The sequence below is a fragment of the Leptonychotes weddellii genome, chromosome 7, assembly GCF_054177405.1.
Source record: "Leptonychotes weddellii isolate Sample4059 chromosome 7, ASM5417740v2, whole genome shotgun sequence".
Classification (NCBI taxonomy): Eukaryota; Metazoa; Chordata; class Mammalia; order Carnivora; family Phocidae; genus Leptonychotes; species Leptonychotes weddellii.
In genome coordinates this window covers 53,148,350-53,173,099 of record NC_138375.1, presented here as the reverse complement: position 1 = coordinate 53,173,099, position 24,750 = coordinate 53,148,350, and the positions used below count along the sequence as shown (strand labels likewise).

General features: G+C 43.4%; 1 protein-coding gene across 2 annotated transcripts in view; it reads left to right on the top strand.

Annotated features, from left to right (window-relative positions):
- SLIT3 (slit guidance ligand 3) overlaps nt 1-6,841 on the top strand; it is a 592,271-nt gene extending 585,430 nt beyond the window's left edge. For both annotated transcript variants that reach the window (XM_081826287.1, XM_081826286.1), the window contains 2 exons: nt 99-304; nt 2,070-6,841. In XM_081826287.1, coding sequence (XP_081682413.1) covers nt 99-304; nt 2,070-2,305 — 442 coding nt within the window. In that variant the 3' untranslated portion in view covers nt 2,306-6,841. The remainder of the gene's footprint in view (nt 1-98; nt 305-2,069) is intronic.
- Nucleotides 6,842-24,750: the final 17,909 nt, after the last annotated feature.

Genomic DNA, 24,750 nt, shown 5'->3' with positions numbered 1-24,750 from the left:
GCCCCGCTCTGAGCCTGGGCCCCGGCTGCGGTGGACAGAGAAAGCCTCCGCGGCCCGCTCTCTGCCCTCCCCCTTCTCATCCTGTCCTCTGCCAACAGCTGCAACCATGGGAAATGTGTAGCAACCGGGACCTCGTATGTGTGCAAGTGTGCAGAAGGCTACAGCGGGGCCACGTGTGACCGCAAGAATGACTCCAGCGCCTGCTCTGCCTTCAAGTGTCACCAGGGGCAGTGCCATTCCTCAGATCGAGGGGAGCCCTACTGCCTGTGCCAGCCTGGCTTCAGTGGGGAGCACTGCGAGCAAGGTGGGTCCACTGTGCGCAGGGGAGGGGCGGGAGAGGCCACGGGGGCAGAGGTGGGCTGCAGGATCTTGTGGCGTCGCTTTCTAAGCTTCAGTCCCTTCACCTTGAAAATGGGGGCAACACCCTCCCTCTCTGAAGCAGTTGTGCACTCTGTGTAACTAATTAGCCCCGCACCACAGCGCAGCAAGGCCCTCCTTCCTCCCCCCTTCTCCCCTCCATGCCCTTGGCCCGTGTAGTGTGTTCAGTTTTTATTTTCCTGTATTTGAGCCTATTTCAAAATGAACTATATCAAAATTCAAATCTACCTCCCCTTGGAGGGTTTTTTACCCTGCGTGGAAACGGAGAAGTCTTCCTCCCTCCGCCCAGATTCCTAGGCAGACCACCCTGTTGGTCTCTAAAGGACTTTCACATTTATACGTCATTGAAATACTGTTCTCAACCCAAACTGACCAGGTTTTAAAAATTTTTATTAAGTAATATATTTTGAAATAATTTGAGATTTAACAGAAAACTTGTCAGAAGATAAAGAGCGCTCACATTCCCTTCACCAGACTGCCCAGTGACCACGTTGCCACATCGGCTCTCGTCCCCTGTCCCACATTGTTACAAGATAGTGAGTGCCTGTGTGTACAATCTCATAATCTAAAGAAATTACATCATGCTTACCATAATTCATTAAAACGCATTCAGCCCTTTTTCATTCAGTCTTCTCTGAGGCTCGTAACCTGTGAAGCAGTAGGAAGAACAGGGAAATGGGTCACCATTTTCCAAACAAGGAAACCGGCTCAAGGATGGCCGATGTCTTCCTTCAGGCTGCAGGGCTGGGGATCTAAGCTCGTCATTCTCCTCAGGGCCTTGCTCTAGCCTTCTTCCCAATGTCACAGGGACAGTACGGCGGGGAGTGGAAGATTCAAGCAGCTGTCAGGGTTCATTAATTCCTCATTCAGCTCTCCTCTCAGGCAGCATGTCCCAGAGACACACCCCTGGGCTGCATCAGGCGCTTCGCCCTGTTCTGTTCCGGTGTAGCCCCGACCTCAGTTTATCCTTACAAACACATTCACTTTGGGGATTATAGAATTAGTATCTCAACTCTATACCAGTGGGGACTGGGCCAAACTGGACACTTCCTGGTTTTCAGCAAAGCCAGGAATCCCAGTATGTAATTGATCACCTGGGGTTTTTAATGGTGACATTTAATTTGGTTTCTAAGTATAGGTGGCACAATCAAGATTTGGTGACAGGATTTAGCCCACAGCCTAGTACTTGGCCACGTCTAGTGTGCTATTTGAGTTCCCTGAAGGGAAGGACGGGGCCTGCTTTTGTCACCATGCAATGCTCAGGACTTAGTTATAGATCTAGCAGCGAGGCTGGCGCAGAAAAGGCACTCCGGGGCACCTAGGTGGCTCAGTTGGTTAAGCGACTGCCTTTGGCTCAGGTCATGATCCTGGAGTCTCAGGATCGAGTCCCGCATCAGGCTTCCTGCTCAGCAGGGAGTCTGCTTCTCCTTCTGACCCTTCCCCCTCTCATGTGCTCTTTCTCATTCTCTCTCTCAAATAAATAAATAAAATTAAAAAAAAAAAAAAAAAAGGCACTCCGTATTTGTGGGACAGCTGGATGGGTTAGTGGGCGGGCAGATGGAGGGACGCGTGAAGAAGTACAAAGGGTCTTCACACCACACAAATGTTTCCCAACAGCCTGCCCAGGAACGGACCCTGGCTGATCATCTGTACCACCCATGCCCTGACCTTACCTCTTCCGCCCTCTGCAGAGAACCCGTGCCGGGGGGAGGTTGTCCGAGAGGTGATCCACCGCCAGAGAGGTTACGCCTCGTGTGCCACGGCCTCCCGAGTGCCCATCCTGGAGTGTCGTGGGGGCTGTGGGCCCCAGTGCTGCCAGCCTACCCGCAGCAAGCGGCGGAAATACGTCTTCCAGTGCACCGACGGCTCCTCGTTCGTGGAAGAGGTGGAAAGACACCTAGAGTGTGGCTGCCGCCAGTGTTCCTAAGGCCGTCGGCCCGCCTGCCCCCCACCTCTCAGACTCCAGCTTCGTGGGGCTGGGACAGCCATGTGGGACCCCCTCGAGATTCGAGGTGAAGAAGTAGAAGCTGGAGAGGAAGCAGAAGAAGAGAATATTAAGTATATTGTAAAATAAACAAAAAATAGAACTTATTTTTATTATGGAAAGTGACTATTTTCATCTTTTATTATATAAATATATCACACCGTCTGAGTATATGTACCATATAGTGAGTTATTTTTACCAAGTCTTGTGTATTGGTCACGTTTTTATAAACAGCTGTTAAAAATTTTAAGAAAAAAGACTAATAAAAATGTTTTAAAACAAAAGGGTAAGAATAAAGAAGTGCTAGCCTGTCCGAGGAGGAAGAAGGACGTTTTTATGTTGATGAAACAGTATCGTGTCAGCAGAAACCAAGACCTGCTTACCGAGCTCAGGAAAAGGAATGATAAGAGGAAGAGAAGGAAAAGATTTTTCTTTGTTTCTTCTTATTTTTGATGACTCTTTTTCTCTTCCCTAAAAGCACCCAGCTTTCAAGCCCTGGTTGCCAAAGCCCGTCCTTCCAGGAAAAGCCGCTGCAGCCCCACTGCCTCCCCCTCACAGTCGCTGCCCCCACCTGCCCCAGGCCGCCAGCGGGGTCTGAACCTACTGCAGACCCCTCTTTTCCCTCCGGGCTGGCCCTGCCTGCCACTACGGGGCTGTTCGAAACTCGGCCACAGGCTTCATCTGAGCCTGCTTTGCCACATTTTAAAACACCTCCTCTTTCCCTGCCCCTCTGCAGGTGAGTCAACGGAAGACGGGTCAAGGCCATCTCCTCAGGCCCCAACCACCGGCACTTCCTCTCAAGGTTCTGACCCATCCTCTTCCCTCCAGCCCATTTCACACTGGAATGCAGTACTAGGAGAGCAGGCAGCCAGGGCTGCAGAGATGAGGAAGGCCAGGAACCCAGCCTGCCCATAGCCCTGGTAGAAGTCCAACTCTGGAAAGTTCTGGGAGGATCTTGCTATAGGACAAACAAGCCTCTGCCACCTGATCCTCCAGGCCACCCTCATAAGTTGTCATCACAACGCCTTGCTCATCTGCAACACTTTCCAACGCATATCTGTACTGTACCTGATTTTATCCGTGTAATCCATGCTCCGTGCAATCCCTGCTCCCATAAGAAGGGTAAAGCCAGATGGCCCCATTTCACAGACAAGGAAACACGCTTCTCTCAAACTCTGTATCTTGCCTTAAGCCACATCTCTGATTAAGTAGAAGAGTAAGACTCAAAGCTCTAGATGCCTTTTCTAAAGAGCAGAAACGCAAGAGATTCAGGTTGTTCATAGGACAAGCCCTACCAGGAAAAGAAAGTAGATGTTCTTTACTATTTTTCCTGCTTGTGTTCAAGTCTTGTTCTGTTCCCCAGTATCCAGAAAGCTTCTAGACAGAGTTACATAGCAGGAAATGTGAGCAAAGGCAGCCTGCCTGAGGGAGACTTGCCCCTGTCTCTCAGCTCCCCTCAGCCTAGTACAGATGGCTCAGGGGCTCAGCTGCTCACACCAACTCCTTGTCTCTCACTCATCCCTCCTTTGCCCTGGGAGCCTCCCCTGTGGAAGTGTCAGGCAGGAAAATGTGGGGCTCAGAGGACCTTCCAGCATGGAGGTTCCCCAGAGGAGCCTAGTGGTTCTGTGAGGACCAACAGTGGGCTAAAGATTCCAAGAATCAAGAAGGAGGCAGAAAAGGAAGATGGAAGAGCACAAGGCAAGGGGAAAATGAGGGAAGGAGGAAGGGAAAGAAGGGATAGGGAGGGAAGAACATAAGGAAGAGCGGGATGAAGAGAAGGAAGGAGGGAAAAGGAGGGAGAAATAAAATGGAAGAGTTTACTTAAAAATGTGTGTACTAATATACATTATGTTCCAGGTACTTAGTGTACTTATGGTGGATGTGTTTCTAATATTATTAACAGATAGATTCACTTAGTACTTACATTATACATCAGATACCATTCTAATTTATATATATTAGATATATACATATATTAAGTATGTATATATATGTGTATTTGTATATACATATATATACATATTTAATTCTCAAAACCACCCTGTAGTAAAGACATTAGTAACCCATTTTACAGTTGAGAAAGTTGAGGCACAGAGGAGTTAAGGAATTTGCACAAAAACAGATGCCTAATAAATTATAGAGCCAGAATTTGGGCCCAGTTTGCCTAACTCCAGAAGTTACTCCTCAAGGGAAGGAAACATCTGCCTTTGAGGATCCTACAGTCCAGGGCAAAAACAATCATGGGACAACAGCTTTATTATAGGAGTCCCCTCATGGCAGTATAAACAAGGGAAGTCACTGTCCAGACTAGGAAATCTCCAATCCTGGGTCTTCAGGGATGAATAGGAGTCTGCCGGGGCAGGGGTAAGAAAGGGAGTTGAACTTTCCAGGGAATGGCCTGTTAAAAAGCAGTGAAACAGGGAAAAGACCCAGTATGGGGAACAGTCAAGAGTTCCAGGGTGGCAGGAGTGTGGGATGCACACTGAGGAGCAGAAATCAAGGGGGGCAGACATGAAGGCAAGGGTTCAACCAGTAAGAGCCATGTATGGCAGGCTAGAACACAGGGACCCTGCAGGGTTTTTAAGTAGGGGAATAGCAAGACAAGCTCTGATTTAGGAAGAGAACTGGTGGCAAAGATGACAAGGCTTCGAAGAGGAGAGAGCGCTCTGCCACCCAAAAAGGCTCTGGGGGCTTCCCAGTTGTTCACTTGAGTTTGTTGTAGCTAAACAATGCCAATTTCCAGATAGGTCCCAAAAGTCTTTGTGGTAGCTCCGAAGTTCTCTCCTGAAAGGGCTCTTCCTGAGATCTGTCCCATACCCTTCCCCATCCCTCGTGCCGTCAGCCCACCTCACCCACGCAGGTAAACCCTAGGCTTATTCTACCGCCAACACTCCCAGCTAGCCACTCTCCACATAACAGGAAGCCCACTCGGCCTACCATCTTGAGAGCTGCGCAACCAGGGTCACGGACCTCTGGGAAGACTTGCCAGGCTACCAGCTTTCCCTCGGCCTCCCCCACAGAATCCAAGGCCTGCCTCTGCCAGCCATGCCCTGTGCCCACTTCCGAACCCAGCTGCAATCAGCCAGCACAGCCAAAAGGACCAGGTCCTTAATGTGGCTTGAGGGTGATTTTGAGCCTTCCCCTCAATTTTGGAAGCCCTGACTTTATGAAATGCCTAATGCAAGATTAAGAAAATTCTCCCCAAAAGCAAGTTTCTCTAACAAACGCAGATTAAAACGCTCTTATTTCAACAGCCAAATTCTAGAAACAAAGTCTCCCAGGGCAGGAAGAGTTCAGTCAGGTAACTTGCATGCTTCAAAGTATGGGTCCATGTTTGCGTGTGGGGACCGGCATATGTGAAAGGGGGCTTGGGCTCGGTTCCCCCTGAGCAGGATTCAGGGGAAGGGAGAACCCCTTTGACTCAACCAAGGGACCCTAAAATGGCTGATGAGATGATGTATTTAAAAGCTCTTTGTAAAGTGTAAACTAACAACCTTTAATGTAAGCTGTTACGACTGTCGTTGTTGCCGTGACTGACATGCCAACAGGCCCATGTAGAAGATGGCTTTGCCTTTTCAATTTCAGAAGGGAACCTGAGTCTGATGCTTCAGAAAGAGGACGGGACAAGGAAAAGAGGGGCAAGGAAAGAGAGGGAGATTTCCTAGGGCCAGAGAAAGAGGGGAAATCCCCCAGAATGACCCTTCGGAACCCAGGAGCAGCCAGGAGGGTGATGGAGCTAACCTCGCCTTCCACCAGGTACAAAGCTACCATCAGATTGAACCCTATGGCCGAGCAGCCACCCGTCGCCTTTGCTGGCAGGAGAAGCCCCTAGCCTAAGTGGACCTGCCCCTCAAAACTCACAGGGCCTCAGGTATCAGAGCTGAAGGAACCTGAGAGAATCCCTGGTGAGGGATAAACCTGAGAATCAGAGAAAGGGAGTGTCTAAACCAGAGACCAAGGTCATCCAACAAATTAACACCAGAGGCAGGAACAGACCCAGGGGTCTACCCAGGACATCTTTCTCCCTGCTACTCCACTGTGAGCATCCAGGAAGAGTGAAAGTTGAGACAGACCCCATGATACCTTCTAGGTGGCCAGAAAAGTATCCCCCCCTTCCCCCACAGTGCACTCGGATGGCTGGGAAGCTGGGGCAGTGCCTGGTTTGGTGGCACTTACCCTTATGTTCTAGTCAGGCTCAGACTGTGCCAAAGGAAACGCTTGGGGAAAGTGGGTGCAAGATGCCAGCTTGCCAGAACAAGCAAAGACAGAATTGGGCATTTGGCAAAGCCTATTTCTCTAACTCAACAAGAGGTTCTAAGAAAAAACTTCTAAGATGGTTTTTAAAAATGTTACAGTGCCACTTCACCATTATGGGATAAATAATGTGCATTTTTTGATTCAACAGACTGTCATTATCTGATATCATTAAAATGTGTCACAGGAGAGCTATCAGATGTTCCTGTGAATACCATAAACTCAGCCCTACTCCCTGGTGTGTGTTTTATTTTTATTCCTGACTTTTACTCCCTGGGGCAAAGATTACTCCATTCATGGGGTTTGGACAAGTCTGGTGTGGAGTCAGTAAAAACTACTGGTTTCTTGAAACATGAAGTGAGGGGGAAAAAAGGATCAAGAGTTCCTGAGAGACATGGGAGAGAAGGCCCAACACAAGGCTTGAGGTCTGCAGGGTGTGTGATTTGTATGGTCACAGACTGGGTGCCAAGGATCATGGGGGAAGAAGCCACTCGGGGTAGAGAACACTTAGTAAGATGTGGAGGAAGATTGGTCCTGGTTAATTAAACCCCATCTTTTATTCATTCCTTCCCAAGCATTTATTGAACATTTACTATGTGCCAGGTCCCGGTCTAGGCATTGAGGACAACACAAAGATGATCAAGACAAAGTCTTTGTTCTTTTGGAACTTAACTTTTGAGTGTCAATTAAAAAAAAAAAAAAAGGAGAGGTGACATGACCGAATAGCTGGTGGGTACTTTCCACGGTGAAGTCAAGGAAAGCTTCTCTGAAGAACTGGGACATGGGGGCGGTGAAGTACCAAGAAATGGGAAGGAGGAAGCCTGACCCCACAGCACTCACTAGATAACTGCCCCCACGCCGGTGACATCTGAGAGAGGTAGAGAGCCCAAGCATCTTAGGAGTCCAGAGGGGATGACATGGGCAAGCGAGCACGATGAGTGGGCTTGTAGGCGAGGGTGAGGGCAGAACTCCCCCCTCAGCTTCCCAGCCCTGAGGCATCCTTGGGAGTTCATGGCCTTTCTAAATGAAGAATGCCATGGGTCTGGAGGCCACCGCCAGCTGACTAAAGGTCACTTTTGCTTCCCAGCAGATAGCCCTATATCTCAATGAAGAGCACCACTGGGAGCAAGATAATGGTGGGCAGCAGATGCACCAAGTGTTGGAAAAGGGCCCAGCCTGTCATTCCTTCTCCCCCTGGTATTTCCTGAGCAAGACAGGGCCACATAGGCCGGGTGCACTGAGTCTCCATCAAGATGCCCTTAATATTAGCTTCAAAGCTGTGAGCGTGAAAGAATCTGAAATGGAAGGGGGGAGTAGATTTTGTGCTGACACATCCTATACCAGGCTGCCTGGGCATCCCTGCCAGGAGAAGGTGCTGGCCAGGAACCAACAGCCTCCACTTTCCAAGCTTAGACCAAGTAGCCCCTCCTCCCAGGTTTGGGACCTATAGTTCTGATGATCCCTGTCAAATTCCCTTTTTCGTCAATTGCAGAGCTCCTCAACTGGGAGAGACTTTGCCACCAAAGGAGACATTTGGCAATGTCTAAAGACACTTCTGATTGTATGACTAGGGCAGGGGAGCTCCTGGCATCTAGTGGGAGGCCCAGGGATGCTGCTAAACACCCAACAATGCGCAGGACAGCCTCCACAACAGAGAACTATCCCGCCAAGGGATCAGTAGTCTTAAGATTGAGAAATCCTATCTGGGACTAATCAGATCCTTCCTATAAGGCCTGAACGGAATCATTTACAAAGGAAGAAGGGGGTGAAAGTGCTCAATAGGTAACAAATAATGGCCTCCTCAGGGGGGCTGGGTCCCTTGGTGAGAATACATGGCAGGGTGGCGGTCTATACTTGTATTTAGAACACAATTTAGAACACATCATCCTTCCTTTGCTACTCTGCGCTTACTACCCAGGCATGGCAAATGGGTGCAGAACAATGGATCATGCACTTATTACGCTTAGGTGACACATATAAAATATGGTGGAGCGGGGGGCATTCATCTTTGGACCTGCTACTGGCAGAAAAATAAGTAATAGGATTAATAAAAATGTTGTTTCTATTTCCTGGAACTCTAGCCCTCAGGCAGGCCCCAGCAGGAAGACCAGTGAGAAAGTTATCAAATCAAGACATGAGGACTGTGGCTGTGTCTGTGGAATGGCAGAGGTGAGTGAATAAAGTATAGGTCAAAAGGCTTAAGCAGCCCAAGCTCTAAGATGGGGCAAGAGACGTTGGGCCAACTCCCAATAATGATGGCAGGATTAACTCATCAGAGTAACCTTGCTCACTCACAGTGATCTTAGAAATTGCTGCAGGGATAGGAGAGGCTCTCAGCGCCTGACTAGAACTCTGTAAATAGACCTTGTACATGTCCATGTTTGCACGGGTGGTAGAGGTGAGGCAAGCCATGAGAGTAGGACGGGGGGAAGGTCTGAGTGATAAGTGAGCAGGCCTCCATCTGGCTCAGCTCCACTGGCCCTAAAGAGCTCCACATCCTCTCCCCTATCCAGCCGTTTGACTTTGGCAATATCACTGTGAGATTCAGTTTCCCCTTCTAAAAATCAAGGATGGCAGTACTTGACATAAAGCCCTGAAGATTACAAGTGGCAAAAAGCAATTCAAATTAACTTAAGCCACAAAAGGAGTATGTTGGCTCAAGTCATTGGAAAAATCTAAGATAGTTCTCACTGCATCAGACAGAGATGCGAATATGCATCTCTGGTCCTACGGGTTCTGGGTCTCTCGTGTATGCTTGGCTTTCTTCTGCATGGGCTTCATCCTCAAGAAAGCCTTCCTGAGGAGTTGGCAAAGTGACTCTCAGCCACTGCTCAAATGAATGCAATACATACCACTAATTTCAAGTCCAGGAGAAAAGGGCTTCTCTTTTCCGATAATTCCAAGACACAGCCCAGCAGAGTCACAGCTTCTGACCAGCCTGGATTCAGGCAAATATCCATCACTGAACCAGACATTATGGGCAAAGAATAAGAGTCATTGGATTGGCCAAGCCTGTATCACATGACCATCCCTCGAGCCAGAAACAGGTAGTCCAAGGTGAGAACAAGTGTTTCTCCCAGGAAAATAAGTAATAGATGCTGGGTGGGCAAAAATGGCAAATAGTAACTGCTCACTACAAGGAATTATTTAGAAAACTATTTAGGGGCTGCCTGGGTGACTCAGTCGGTTAAGCGTTTGCCTTCGGCTCAGGTCATGATCCCAGGGTCCTGGGATCGAGCCCCGTGTCGGGCTCCCTGCTCAGCGGGGAGCCTGCTTCTCTTCTCCCTCTCCCTGTCCCTCTGCTGCTGGCCCTGCTTGTGCGCTGTCTCGCGCGCTGTCAAATAAATAAATAGAATCTTCAAAAAAAAAAAGAAAATTTAGAAATTTATTTCAAATATTAATTATTTAGAGGGTGCCTGGGTGGCTCAGTCAGTTAAGCATCTGCCTTCAGCTCAGGTCATGATCTTGGGGTCCCGGGCTCCCTGCTCAGTGCAGACTGCTTCTCCCTCTGCCTTTGCCCCTCCCCCCTGCTCTCTTGCTCTAATAAATAAAATCTAAAAAATAAAAGAATTATCTAGAAAATTATTTCTTTAAGATTTTATTTATTTATTTGACAGCACAAGCAGGGGGAGCGGAAGGCAGAAGGAGAGGGAGAAGCAGGCTCCACGCTCATCCTGAGCTCTCCTGAGCTCATCTCTTCCCACAGACACAACAAATCTACAACCACATATGTAACAGTTTCTACCAAAAGAAACCCAAAAACTAGTTGACCCACTCCTTCACAACAGGTGAACAAGAAAAACCCACATTAAAACACATAAGGAAAAGCCTAGACACAATCTCATCATAAATGCCACCCCCTGGCACAGAGACCCACAATCAGAAGCAAACTAACAACCCTGAGCTTCTCACTGAGGAGAAGGGTTTGAATCCCACATCTGGCACCTCAATTTTTAAGACCTGCACTTGAAAGGTGAGCCCCCAAAACATCCAGCTTTGAAAACAAACAGGGCTTGCATCCCTGAGACCCACAAAGCTATAGCAAACTGAGAAAGAGTTCTTAAAGGGCTCACGCCTACAGACTCACCCACCCCAGAACACAGCACAGAGGCAGGAAAGCGACAAGTATTTCTGTATATGAGGCTTATCTTAAAGCACCCACCTAAAGGGCAGGCATCTGATTCAACACACACAGGGGCCTACTGATATACTCACCAAAGACGGAGGCAGGAGGTGCCGTCTTTGCCCTTTCCCTCTGCCTGCATCCTGGTCACCAGGGTCCACTGGAAAGGAGCTTGTGCACCCACCTGGCACCCCAGTTTTGGTGCTGCCACTCAGGGAACAATTCTTGACCACCTGACTCTGATGGCCAGTGGGGCTTATGCTCATGGGTAAAGAGTTCTTCACTGGCGACACCCCAGGGTACAGTGGGGAAAGAAGCCAATTACTTTATAGCTTTAGACTCTGGGACAAGAGTCTAATTAAACACACATCTAAGGGCTGACTACAATCCCCTACAGAAACCCTGGAGGGCAGGTGCTATCTTCACACCCTCCCCAGTGTACTTCAGACCACCAGTGTCTCCCAGGAAGAAGCTTGTGCCCATGTCAGGTGCCCTGATATTTTTGTGGCTGCCACCCAGGGGATGACCCTTGATCGCCTGGCTCAGGTGGCCGGCAGAGCTGATGTTCGCAGGTTCTCACTATCAAAGTGCTGAAAGTAAAAAACTGCCAACAAGGTGCCCTGTTGAGGGTAGAGATTACTTAGGTAAATAACATTGTGGTTTTTTTTAAAAACTGCCAACCAAGAATACTCTACATGGCAAAGTTGTTCTTCGGAACTGGAGAAATAAAGTTTTCCAGGCAAGCAAAAGCTAAAAGGAATTCACTACCACTAGACTGACTTTACAAAAAATGTTAAAGAGACTCTTTAAGTGGGAATTAAAGGGTACTAACTAGTAACAGGAAAACATATGAAAGTATAAATTTCACTGGTAAGAGTGAATATATGCAACTCAGAATAATCTGATGTTGTAAAGATGGTGGGTTAATCACTTATAAATTATTAGGAAGGTTAAAAGACAAAAGGAATAAAGCACCTATAACTATAATAAATACACAAGACAAAAATGTAAATTGTGGGGCTCCTGGGTGGCTCAGTCATTAAGCGTCTGCCTTCAGCTCAGGTCATGATCCTGGTGTGCTGGGATCGAGCGCCGAATTGCTTCTCCCTCTCCCACTCCCCCTGCTTGTGTTCCCTCTCTTACTGTCTCTCTCTGTCAAACAAATAAATAAAATCTTTAAAAAAAAATATGTAAACTGTGACATCAAAGCCATAAAACATGGGGGCAGCAGGGAGTAAATATTATAGCTTTAGAATGTATTCAAACTTTTTATTTTTTAATTTTTTTTAAAGATTTTATTTGAGAGAGAGAGTGAGAGAGAACATGAGAGAGGGGAGGGTCAGAGGGAGAAGCAGACTCCCCACAGAGAAGGGACTCTGGGATCATGACCTGAGCCAAAGGCAGACACTTAACTGACTGAGCCACCAGGGGCCCCCAAACTTAAGTTATTTTTAACTGAAACTATAAATCATTTTATGTAAACCTCAGAGCAAAAACCTATAGTAGACAGAAAAAAAGATAAAGGAATCTAAGCATAACACTACAGAAAATCATCAAATCACAAAGGAAGAGCGCAAGAGAAAAAGAAAGGAATTACAAAACAGCCAGAAAACAATTAACAAAATACCAGCAGGTATCAATAATTACTTTACATATAAATGGATTAAATTCTCTGACAAAAAGACAGAATGGCGGAATGAATTTAAAAAAAAAAAATCCCATCTATACAGAGTCCACAAGAAACTCACTTCAGATGTAAGAACACACACACACAGTGCAGGAATAGAAAAAGATATTCCAAGCTAACGAAAACAAAAAAGAAAGCTAGAGTAGCTATATTTATATTAGACAAATTAGACTTTAAGACAAAAACTAATAAGAGACAAAAAAAGATCATTATATAATGAAAAAGGGGTATATCAAACAAGAAGATAAAACATTTGTAAATATTTCTACACAAAACACCGGAGCATCTAAACATATAAAGCAAATATTAACAGACCTGGAGGGAGAAAAAGTCAGCAATACATTAATGACTGGGGACTTTAATACCTCACTTTCATCAATGGATAGATCATCCAGAGAGAAAAATCAATCAGAAAACATTGGCCTTAAATGACACATTAGACCAAATGGACTTAACAGACATATACAGCACATTCCATCCTAAAGCAACAGAATAGACATTCTACTAAAGAACCCATGAAACGTTCTTCAGAACAGGTTCCAGGCTAGGCCACAAAACAAGTCTTAATAAATTTCAAAAGACTGAAATTGTATGCTATGAAACTAGAAATCAATTACAAGAAGAAAATTAGAAAATTCCCAAAAGTGGAAATTAAACATGCTACTGAACAACCAACAGACCACATTAGAATTCAGAGAAATCAAAAAAATACCTTCAAACATATGAAATTGGAAATATAACATGCCAAGACTTAAAAATACAGTGAAAGCAGTTCTAAGAGGGAAGTTCATAGCAATAAATGCCTACATTAAGAAATAAGAAAGATGTCAAATAAACTTTACACCACAAGGAACTAGGAAAAAAAAAAAAGAACAAATCAAGTCCATTAGTAGAAAAAAATAAAGACCAAAGCAGAAATAAATGATATACAAAAAAACAAAAAACCAATGTAATGTATCAATTAAACTAAAAGCCGTTTTTTTGAAAAGATAAACAAAATAGGCTACCTTTAGCTAGACTCACTAAAAGAAAGAGCATGGACTCAAAATGAGAAATGAAAGAGGGGACATTACAACTGATACCACAGAAATACAAAGGATCATAAGAGACTATTATAAACAATAATAAGCCAACAAATTGAACAACCTAAAAGAAATGGTTCAATTCCTAGAACATACAACCTACAAGGACTGTATGAAGAGTAGAAAATTTGAACAGACCATGAACAGACCGGTAAAGAGACTGAATCAGTAATCAAAAACCTCCCAATAGACAAAAGTCCAGGCCAAAATAATTTCATTGGTAAATTCTACCAAACACTTAAAAGTAGGAGCAATCTTCCTCAAACTCTTCCAAAAAATAGAAGAGGATGGAACACTTCCAAACTCATTTTATAAGGCCAGCATCACCCTGATACTGAAACCAGACAAGAATACAAGAAAATTATGCATCAATATCTCAGATGAAAATACAAAATTCCTCAACAAGATATTAGCAAACAAAATTCAAAAATACATTAGAAGGATCATACAAGGGAGGCCTGGGTGGCTCAGTCAGTTAAGCATCTGCCTTCAATTCAGGTCATGATCCCAGGGTCCTGGGATTGAGTCCTGCATCCAGCTCCTTGCTCAGCGAGGAGCCTGCGTCTCCCTCTGCCTGCTGCTCCCCCAGCTTGTGCGCTCTCTCACTCGCTCGCTCTCTGACAAATAAAACCTTTAAACAAAAAACAAACAAAAAAAGGATCATACAAGAGTGACATCACCAACATGGAGACATAGGTCATTCCTGACTTTGCTCCTCATCACAAGGAAAACTAACAACTATTCATGGATGAGACCCCACCTAGAAAGTGGGGGTGAGGCTAAAGCATCCTCCTGTACCTGAGACCAAGATGGACAACATTAGAACGGTAAGAAAAGTGGTTACATGCTGACTGCACTGTCCCTTCCCCAGACCACTGAAACACACATCAAGAGGTCTCCCCAGAGTCTACAGTTCCTCTAGTAGGAAAAGAGAACCCAGCACGAAGATCTAGCCTCCCCAGCACTGTGGGTTCCTTCTTGGGAACCCCCACTCTGGTCTCATACCACGAGGATTTCAAGAGAATTTGCAAGCACTGACTACTGGTAATCTGACTGTGACGAAGAAAGGGGAAGGGGCTTGCAACAAGCAGCACTCAAGTCTTGGCAGACCAATTTCTTACAGTACCCAAACAGATGTCCCAACCAGCGCCTCTACTGATCTGAAGAGCCAAAACAGGAGCAAAGTCTGACCAGGCCTCCACAGTGCAGAGCCAAAACAGGAGACAGGTCTGCCTGATTTGGCACCTTAAATCAAGAGCCATGAAGCCTGTATGCTGACCCCACCATTCCCCACCCCCGCAAGCCCCTGTAGGCAGAGGAGTGAAGTCTTATCCTCACCCCTACTGAGTGTAGTTCCTGGCCCTGCTCAAGCAGGAAGAGCCTCACTGGCCTTGAAGCCAGCTACTCTGCTGGGATCCGATAGATGAGCTAATTCATAACCTTGCCCACTGCCTGAGTATAGCTCCTGATCCCTCCCAACCACAAAGCCTCATACTTGGAAATTCTTGAAAACTGCTTGGATCTGGCCCTCCCATCCTGTGAAGAGCTAATCATAGCCCTGTCCACAACTGAATTAAGCTTCCAGACCCACCCAAACAGAAAGCCTGGCCAGAACACAGGCAAAGCTATGTAGCCCAGCAACACTGAAGCAGAGAGTCCAGCAGGCAGGGCTCATGGTCTCCAAAGCAAAGCCAGGGGCCCCATTAGGCCAGGGAAATTAGGGGGCTGCATGCCTAGAGTCAAGACCACAAAGAGTCTTTCCAGCCTTAGAACTAGTTTTCTTGCTTAGCTGGGCAGGGAAACCAATCTGTAGCTCGGCCATTTGCTGAATACAGCCTTCAGCCCACCTGAACAGAGAACCTAACACAGGAAGCTACATAGCCCATCAAACAGCACTCTTTACAGAGGCCTTAAGCACAGAACATGGACTTTGCTGTCTGCTGAGCAAAACCAGGGGCTCTGTCTGGTCAGCAAATTCAGTGCAGTCTTGTCTGATTTGGATCCCCAAAAAACAACTATGCAGGCCCTCAGACCCATCTTACTTCCTGAGCGATGCAGAGAAGCTAATTCATAGCCCTGCCCACTGCTGAGTATATTACCCAATCCCAACCACCTAGTAAGCCTGACTGGAGAACCCAGATAACATCCTATAGCCTCACTTAGGCAGGGAAACAGCCAGAAGTACTAGCCAACAGTTCTCAGCCAAGAACACACCCACCCCAACCTTTGAGCTTGGGCAGTGGCCTTGTCCAAAAACAGACCATGACTGAAAGCCTCACCTATCCAAAGACATTACAGTCAGACACGCCCAGAAACCCAAACAGATCAGAATGGTGAAGAAATGTCTCTGCCAAAGCAAATCTGGAACATGAAGCCACCAAAGGAAAACAGTAAAGCTCCAATCACTGACCCTAAAGGAGTAGAGATATATGAATCAACAGATAATAATTCAAAATAGTTTGGAGCACCTGGGTGGGACAGTCAAGTCAGCATTTGACTCTTGGTTTCAGCTCAGGTCAGGATCTCAGGGTCATGGGATCGAGCTCCACATTGGGCTCCACACTCAGTGTGGAGTCTGCTTAAGATTCTCTCTCCCTCTCCCTCTGCCCCTCCCACTCGTGCATTCTCTCTCTCTCTCCCCCCTCCCTAAAATAAATAAATCTTAAAAAAAATTCAAGTTATTTCTTTTAAGTCTACTGAAAGTCTAGTGAACTACAAAAACACGGACAACAAATGAAATAACAAAAACTGCATGTGAATAAAATGAGTAGTTCAAGAAATAGAAAATAAAAGAACCAAAGACAAATCCTAAAGCTGAAAAATACAAAGACTAAAATGAATAATTCAATAGAAAGCTTCAAAAGTACACTTGACCACACAGAAGAATCCTTGATTTAGAAGACAGAACATTTGAAATTATCCAGTCAGTGGAGTAAAAAAGAAAAAAAGGGTACCTGGGTGGCTCAGTCAGTTAAGCGGCTGCCTTCAGCTCAGGTCACAATCCCAGGGTCCTGGGATCAAGTCCCACATTGGGCTCCCTGCTCCGCGGGGAGCCTGCTTCTCCCTCTGCCTGCCGCGCCCCCTGCTCGTGCTCACACATGCACACTCTTGCTCTTGCTCTCTCTCAAATAAATATCAAATAAATAAAATCTTAAAAAAAAAATGAAAAAAGTGATGAAAGCCTATGGGTCTTATGGGACACAATCAAAATAAATAATATCCATATTATGAGAATTCCAGAAGAGAAAGAAAGAGACAGAAGGCATATTTAAAGCAATAATGACTGAAAATTGCCCAAACCTGAGGGGAGAGATGGACATCCAGCTCCATGAGGCCCCAAAACATCCCAAATAGGTTGAATCCAAATAGGGTTAAACCAAGATTATAATTTTTTTTTAAAGATTTTATTTATTTGGGCGCCTGGGTGGCTCAGTTGGTTAAGCGACTGCCTTCGGCTCAGGTCATGACCCTGGAGTCCCAGGATCGAGTCCCACATCGGGCTCCCTGCTCGGCAGGGAGTCTGCTTCTCCCTCTGACCCTCCTCCCTCTCATTCTCTGTCTCAAATAAATAAATAAAATCTTTAAAAAAAAAAAAAAAGATTTTATTTATTTGACATACAGAGACACAGCGAGAGAGGGAACACAAGTAGGGGGAGTGGGAGAGGGAGAAGCAGACTCCCCACGAAGCAGGGAGCCCAATGCGGGGCTCGATCCTAGGACCCTGGATCATGACCTGCGCCAAAGGCAGACGTTTAATGACTGAGCCACCCAGGCGCTGCCCCCCCAAGATTATAATTAATCAAAATCAGTCAAAAGTTAAAGAAAATTTTAAAAGCAGCAAGAGAAAAGAGAAATTAGATAAAAGGGAACCCCGTATCAGCAGATTTCTCAACAAAAATGTTGCAGGCCAGGAAAGAATGGAATGATATACTGAAAATATTAAAAGAAAAAAATTCTGAACCAAGAATTCTATACCAAGCAAAGCTGTCCTTCAGAGATAAAGGAGAGAAAAAGGCTTTCCCAAACAAACAAAAGCTGAGGGAATTTAGGACAATGAGACCTGCTTTATAAGAAATGCTAAAAGGAGTTCTCTGACTAGAAGTAAAAAGGTTAAACCATAAGAATGGAGTGTAAAATTCCCTGGTAAAGGTAAATATATATTCAAAGTTAGATTGTGTAATATAATACTGGTGGTGCATAACTTACAAGTCTAGTTGAAAATTAAATATCCATATCTACCTTAACCTTTATTAGTTACACAATGTAAAAAATATGTAAATTCAAACATCAAACCTAAAATGTGAGAGGATAAATAAAAATGTAAAGTTTTGGAATTCTATTGAAGGTAAATTGTTAGCAGTTTAAAATAAGGTTTTACACGGGTGCCTGGGTGGCTCAGTTGGTTAAGCGACTGCCTTCGGCTCAGGTCATGATCCTGGAGTCCCTGGATCAAGTCCCGCATCGGGCTCCCTGCTCAGCAGGGAGTCTGCTTCTCCCTCTGACCCTCTTCCCTCTCGTGCTCTCTGTCTCCCATTCTCTCTCTCAGATAAATAAATAAAATCTTTAACAAAAAAAAAAAAAAAGGTTTTACAATTTTAAGATATTTTATGTAAGCCTAATGGTAACCACAATGGAAAAACCTGTGGTAATTACCCAAAAGAACATGATAAAGTCAAAGTATACTGATACCACAAGACATCAAAAGCAAAACAACACAGCAGGGGGGATAAAAGTCACAATGGATCTACAAGCCAGCCAGAAAATAAAACAGTAACAGTAATTTCATACCTCTCAATAATTACTTTAAATACAAATGGTTTAAATTCTCCAAAAGTCACAGAATGGCTGAATGGATTTTTTAAAAAGATACAATGATATGCTACCTACAAAAGACTTAGCCTTTTAGACACACATAGATTGAGAGTGAAGGCACTTAAAAAGATATTTCAAACAAATAGTAACAACAACAACAAAAAAAAAACAGGGACAGCTAGACTTGTATCGGACAAAATAGACATTAAACCAAAAAAGGGTAAAAAAGAGACAATGAAGGTCATTATATAATGATAAAGGGGTCAATCCACCAAGATGATAGAACAATTGTAAATATTTATGTACCCAACATCAGAGCACCCAAACATATAAAGCAAAAGCTAACATAGCTAAAAGGAGAAATAAACACGAATACAGTAATAGTATTGTATACCCATCTCCCAATTATGAATAGATCATCCAATAGAAACAGTGGATTTGAACAACATTATAGATTCAATGAACCTAACAGCCACATACAGAATATTCTATCAAAAACAACAGAATACCCATTACAGAATACCCATTACTCTCACACACACATGGAACATTTTCTAGGACTATATGTTAGGCCACAAAACAAATTCAAGAAGTCCGAAATCATACCAAGAATCTTCTCTACCTTCGTATGAAACTACAAATCAATAACAAGAAGGACACTAGGAGAAAAAAAAAAAAATCACAAATACATGGAAACTAAACAACAATCTCTTGAACAACCAATAAATGAAGAAAGAAGGGAGGAAATAAAAAGTATCTTGAGATAAACAAAAATGGAAACACACTATACCAAAATGTATGAGATGCAGCAAAAGCAAATCTAAGAGGGAAGCCCATAGGAATAAATGTCTACATTAAGAAAAAAGAAAGACCTCAAATGGGCAACCTAACTCTGCCCTAAGGAACCAGAACAAAAATAAAATGAACCCAACAGTTGGAAGGAAGTAATAAAGATTATAGCAGAAATAAGTGAAATAAAGAGGAAGGCAATAGAAAAAATTAAATCAAACTAAGGATAGGTTCTTTGAAACAAAATTGGGAAAACTTTAGATAGACTAGCCAAAAAAAAAAGGGGGAGAGGACCCAAACCAACAAAATTCAAAATGAAAAATAAGTCATTACAACTGATCATAAGAGACTACTGTGGGGACACCTGGGTGGCTCAGTCGTTAAGCGTCTGCCTTCGGCTCAGGTCATGATCCCAGGGTCCTGGGATCGAGTCCCACATCGGGCTCCTTGCTCACCGGGGAGCCTGTTTCTCCCTCTACTGCTCTGCCTGCCGCTCCCCCTCCATGTGCTCTTTCTCTCTCTGACAAATAAATAAATAACTAAAATCTTAAAAAAAAAAAAAGAGAGAGACTACTGTGAATAATAATATATGCCAACAAACTGGACAACCTAGAATAGAAAAATTCTTAAAAACATATGGACCAGGGGTGCCTGGGTGGCTCAGTTGGTTAAGCGACTGCCTTCGGCTCAGGTCATGATCCTGGAGTCCTGGGATCAAGTCCCGCATCGGGCTTCCTGCTCGGCAGGGAGTCTGCTTCTCCCTCTGACCCTCCTCCCTCTCATGCTCTCTGTCTCTCATTCTCTCTCTCTCAAATAAATAAATAAAATCTTTAAAAAAAAAAAAAAAATTATATGCCAACTAACTGGACACCTAGAAGAAATGGATAAATTCCTAGAAACACATAATGTACCAAAACTGAAACAGGAAGAAATAGAAAATTTGAACAGACTGATAGCCAGCAAAGAAATTGAGTCAGTAATACAAAACTCCCTCCCCCGCACCACACCCCCCCCGCAAAAAAAAGTCCAGGACCAGATGGTTTCACATGTGACTTCTACCAAACATTTAAAACAAGAGTTAATACCTATTCTTCTCAAACTTTCCAAAAAAATAGAAGAGAAGGAAAACTTCCAAATTCATTCTGTGACGCCAGCATTACCCAGATAACAAAACCAGATAAAGATACCACAAAAAAAAAAGAGAGAGAGAGAGAGGGAACTACAGGCCAATATATCTGATGAACAGAGTTGCGAAAATCCTCAACAAAATATTAGCAAACAGACCCCAACAATATATTAAAAAGAAATCATTCACCACAATCAAGTGGGATTTATTCCCAGGAGGCAAAGGTGGTTCAGTATTCACAAATCAACATGATACATCATACCAATAAAGAAAGGATAAATACCATATGACCATTTCAAAAGATGCAGATAAAGCACTTGATGAAATACAAAATCCATTCATGAGAAAAGTCCTCAAAGTGGGTTCAGAGGGAACATACCTCAACATAATAAAGGACATATATGAAAAACCCACAGATAACAGCATACTCAATGGGGAAAACTGAGGGCTATTCCCCTAAGGTCAGGAATAAGACAAGGATGTCCACTCTCAATACTTTTACTCAAAATAGTACTCAAAGTCCGAGCCACAGGAATAGTACAACAAAAAGAAATAAAAGACCTCCAAATCAGGAAGAAATAAATTGTTCACTCTTTGCAGATGACATGAGACTATATATAGAAAATCCAAAAGACTCCACCAAAAAAACTGGTAGAAAGGATTACTGAATTCAGTAAAGCCACAGGATACAAAATCAATGTACAGAAATCTGCTGCATTTCTTCTATACACTAATAATGAAGCAGCAGAAAGAGAAACTAAGAAAAAAAAATCCCACTTACAATTCCATCAAAAATAATACAATACCTAGGAATAAACTTAACCAAGGAAGTGAAAGACCTGTACTATGTAAATTATAAAACACTGGTGAGGGGCGCCTGGGTGGCTCAGTCATTAAGCGTCTGCCTTAGGCTCAGGTCATGATCCCAGAGTCCTGGGATCAAGCCCTGCATCGGGCTCCCTGCTCTGCAGGAAGCAGGTCCCTCTTCTATTCCCCCTGCTTGTGTTCCCTCTCTGGCTGTGTCTCTCTCTGGCAAATAAATACAATCTTTAAAAAAAAAAAAAACACTGGTGAAAGAAATTGAAGATGACATAAAGAAACGGAAAGACATTCCATGCTCATGGATTGGAAGAATATTGCTAAAATGTCCATACTACCCAAAACAACCTATACATTTAATATAATCCCTATCAAAATACCACCAGTATTTCTCACAGAACTAGAACAAATCCTAAAATTTGTATGGAACCACAAAAGACCCTAAACAGCCACAACAATCTTGAAAAAGAAAAACAAAGCTGGAGGTATCATAATTCCAGATTTCAAATTATATTACATAGCTGTAGTAATCAAAACAGTATGGTACTGGCACCAAAATAGACATACAGATCAATGGAACAGAATAGAAAGACCAGAAATAAATCCACAATTATATGGTCAATTATCTTCGACAAAGCAGGAAAGAATATCCAGTGGGAAAATGTCTCTACAACAAATGCTGTTGGCGGGGCGCCTGGGTGGCTCAGTTGGTTAAGCAGCTGCCTTCGGCTCAGGTCATGATCCCAGGGTCCCAGGATCAAGTCTGCATCAGTCTCTCTGCCCAGCAGGGAGCCTGCTTCTCCCTCTCCCTCTACCTGCCGCTCTGCCTACTTGTAATCTCACTCTCTGTCAAATAAATAAATAAAATCTTTAAAAAAAAATGTTGGGAAAACTGAACAGCTACATGCAAAAGAATGAAAGTGAACCACTTTCTTACACCATAGACAAAAACTCAAAATAGATTAAAGACCTAATGTGAGACCTGAAACCATAAAAATCCTAAGCGACAGCACAGGCAGTAATTTCTTTTACATCAGCCATAGCAACATCTTTCTAGATAGGTCTCCTGAGGCAAGGAAACAAAAGCAAAAATGCAATATTGGGACTATATCAAAATAAAAGGCTTCTGCACAGAAAAGGAATCAATCAACAAAACCAAAAGACAACCCACTGAATGAGAAGAGATAATTGCTAATGACATACCCAATTAAGGGTTAGTATCCAAAATATATAAAGCACTTATAAAACTCAACACCCAAAAAACAAAAAATGGGCAGAAAACATGAATAGACACTTCTCCAAAGACATATAGATGGCCAACAGGCACATGAAAAGATGCTCAACATCACTCATCATCAGGAAAATGCAATTCAAAACCACAATGAGATACCACCTTACACCTGTCAGAATGGCTAAACCAAAAACACAAGAAACAAGTGTTGGCGAGGATGTGTGGAAGAAGGAACCCTTGTATACTATTGGTGGGAGTGCAAACCATAGAAGATAGTACAGACGTTCCTCAAAAAATTAAAAATAGAGGGGCGCCTGGGTGGCTCAGTCGTTAAGCATCTGCCTCCGGCTCAGGTCATGATCCCAGGGTCCTGGGATAGAGCCCCACATCAGGCTCTCTGCTCAGCAGGAAGCCTGCTTCTCCCTCTCCCACTCCCCCTGCTTGTGTTCCCTCTCTCTCTGTCTCTCTGTCAAATAAATAAATATTTTTTAAAAATTTTTTAAAAATAATAAATTAATTAATTTAAAATAGAATTCCCATATTGCAGTATTGGATATTTACCCAAAGAATTTGAAAACACTGGGGTGCCTGGGTGGCTCAGTTGGTTAAGCGACTGCCTTCGGCTCAGGTCGTGATCCTGGAGTCCCGGGATCGAGCCCCACTTCGGGCTCCCTGCTCAGCAGAGAGTCTGCTTCTCCTTCTGACCCTGCCCCCTCTCATGCTCTCTCTCTCTATCTCATTCTCTCTCTCAAATAAATAAATAAAATCTTTTTTAAAAAAAAGAATTTGAAAACACTAATTTGAAGGGATACATACACCCCTATATTTACTGCAGCATTACCTACAATAGCCGAGATATGGAAGCAGCCCAAGTGTCCACAGACAGATGAATGGATAAAGAAGATGTGCTATACATATGCAATAGAGTATTATTCAGCCATAAAAAAAGAATGAAATCCTGCCATTTGCAACAACATGGATGGATCTAGAGAGTATAATGCTAAAGGAAACGAGCCAGTCAGAGAAAGACTAATACCATGATTTCACTCACTTGTGGAATTTAAGAAACAAAGGGGAAAAAGACAAATTAAAAAAACCCAGAGATGATTACCATAAGGGAGGTGGGGGTGGGGAAGGGGATGGGTGAACCAAGTGAAGGGGATTAAGAGCACCCTTACCACAATGAGCGCTGAATAATATATGGAATTGCTGAATCACTATATTGTATACCTGAAACTAACACTGTATATTAACTAAACTAGAATTTAAAAATTTTAAGTTTTCTTAAACTATTGATCTTCTCTTAATAAGACATTGTAAATACTTTTATCTTTAAAATTAACTGCCTACAAAACAAGGATTCTGTGTTTTGCCAGATTACCTATGTTTAGCAGATCTTTGATTTACCTTAAAAGAAAAAAAAAAACTCAATATTCTACAAAGCTAAATTTGCTTACAGCTATTTGACCTGATGTATTTGTCTTTGATATCTTTTATTGTCATTTTAAGTGAATGAACACTGTTTCATACTGAAAACAAAAGCCAAACTCACAGAAAAAGATTATATTTGTGCTTACCAGAGGCAGGAGGTGTGGGGAGGGAGGACTGGATACAAAGGCACAAACTCTATTCTACGATAAATCAGTATTAGCGATGTAATGTACAACATGATAATTATAGTTAACACTGCTGTATGGTATTTACAAAAGAGAATAAACCCTAAGGGTTCTCGTAACAAGGAAAAAAAAATTTTTTTTTGTTTTTATCAGATAATGGTGTTAACTAAACTTTCTGTGATGATCATTTCATAATATATGTAAGTCGAATCATTGTGCTATATGCTGTCAAGTTACACAATGCTATATATCAATCATATCTCAATAAAAAAAAAAAGGACACCTGGGTTAAGAGTCTGCCTTTGGCTCAGGTCATGATCCCAGGGTCCTGGAATCAAACCCCTGCCTCGGGCTCCCTGCTCAGCAGAGAGCCTGCTTCTCCCTCTCTCTCTCTGACAAATAAATAAAAATCTTTAAGAAAAAAAAAACAGGATCACCATAATCAAGTGGGATTTATTCCAAAGATGCATGAATGGTTCAACTTTATCAATTGATGCGACCTTCCATATTAACTAAATGAGATAAAAATCATATCTCAATAGATGCAGAAAAAGCATTTGACAACATTTAACATCCATTTGTGATAAAAACTCCCAACAAAGTGGGTACAAAGGTAACATACTTCAAGATAATAAAGGCCACATACAACATACCTACAACTAACATCATACTCAATGCTGAAAAGCTAAAAGCTTTTCCTCTAAGATCAGAACAAAACAAAGATGCTCACTCTTGATTTTATTTCAGCATAGTATTGGAAATCTTAGCTAGAGCAATTAGGCAACAACAACAAAAAAAGGCCTCCAAATTGGAAAAGAGAAGTAAAACTGTCACTATTTGCAGATGACA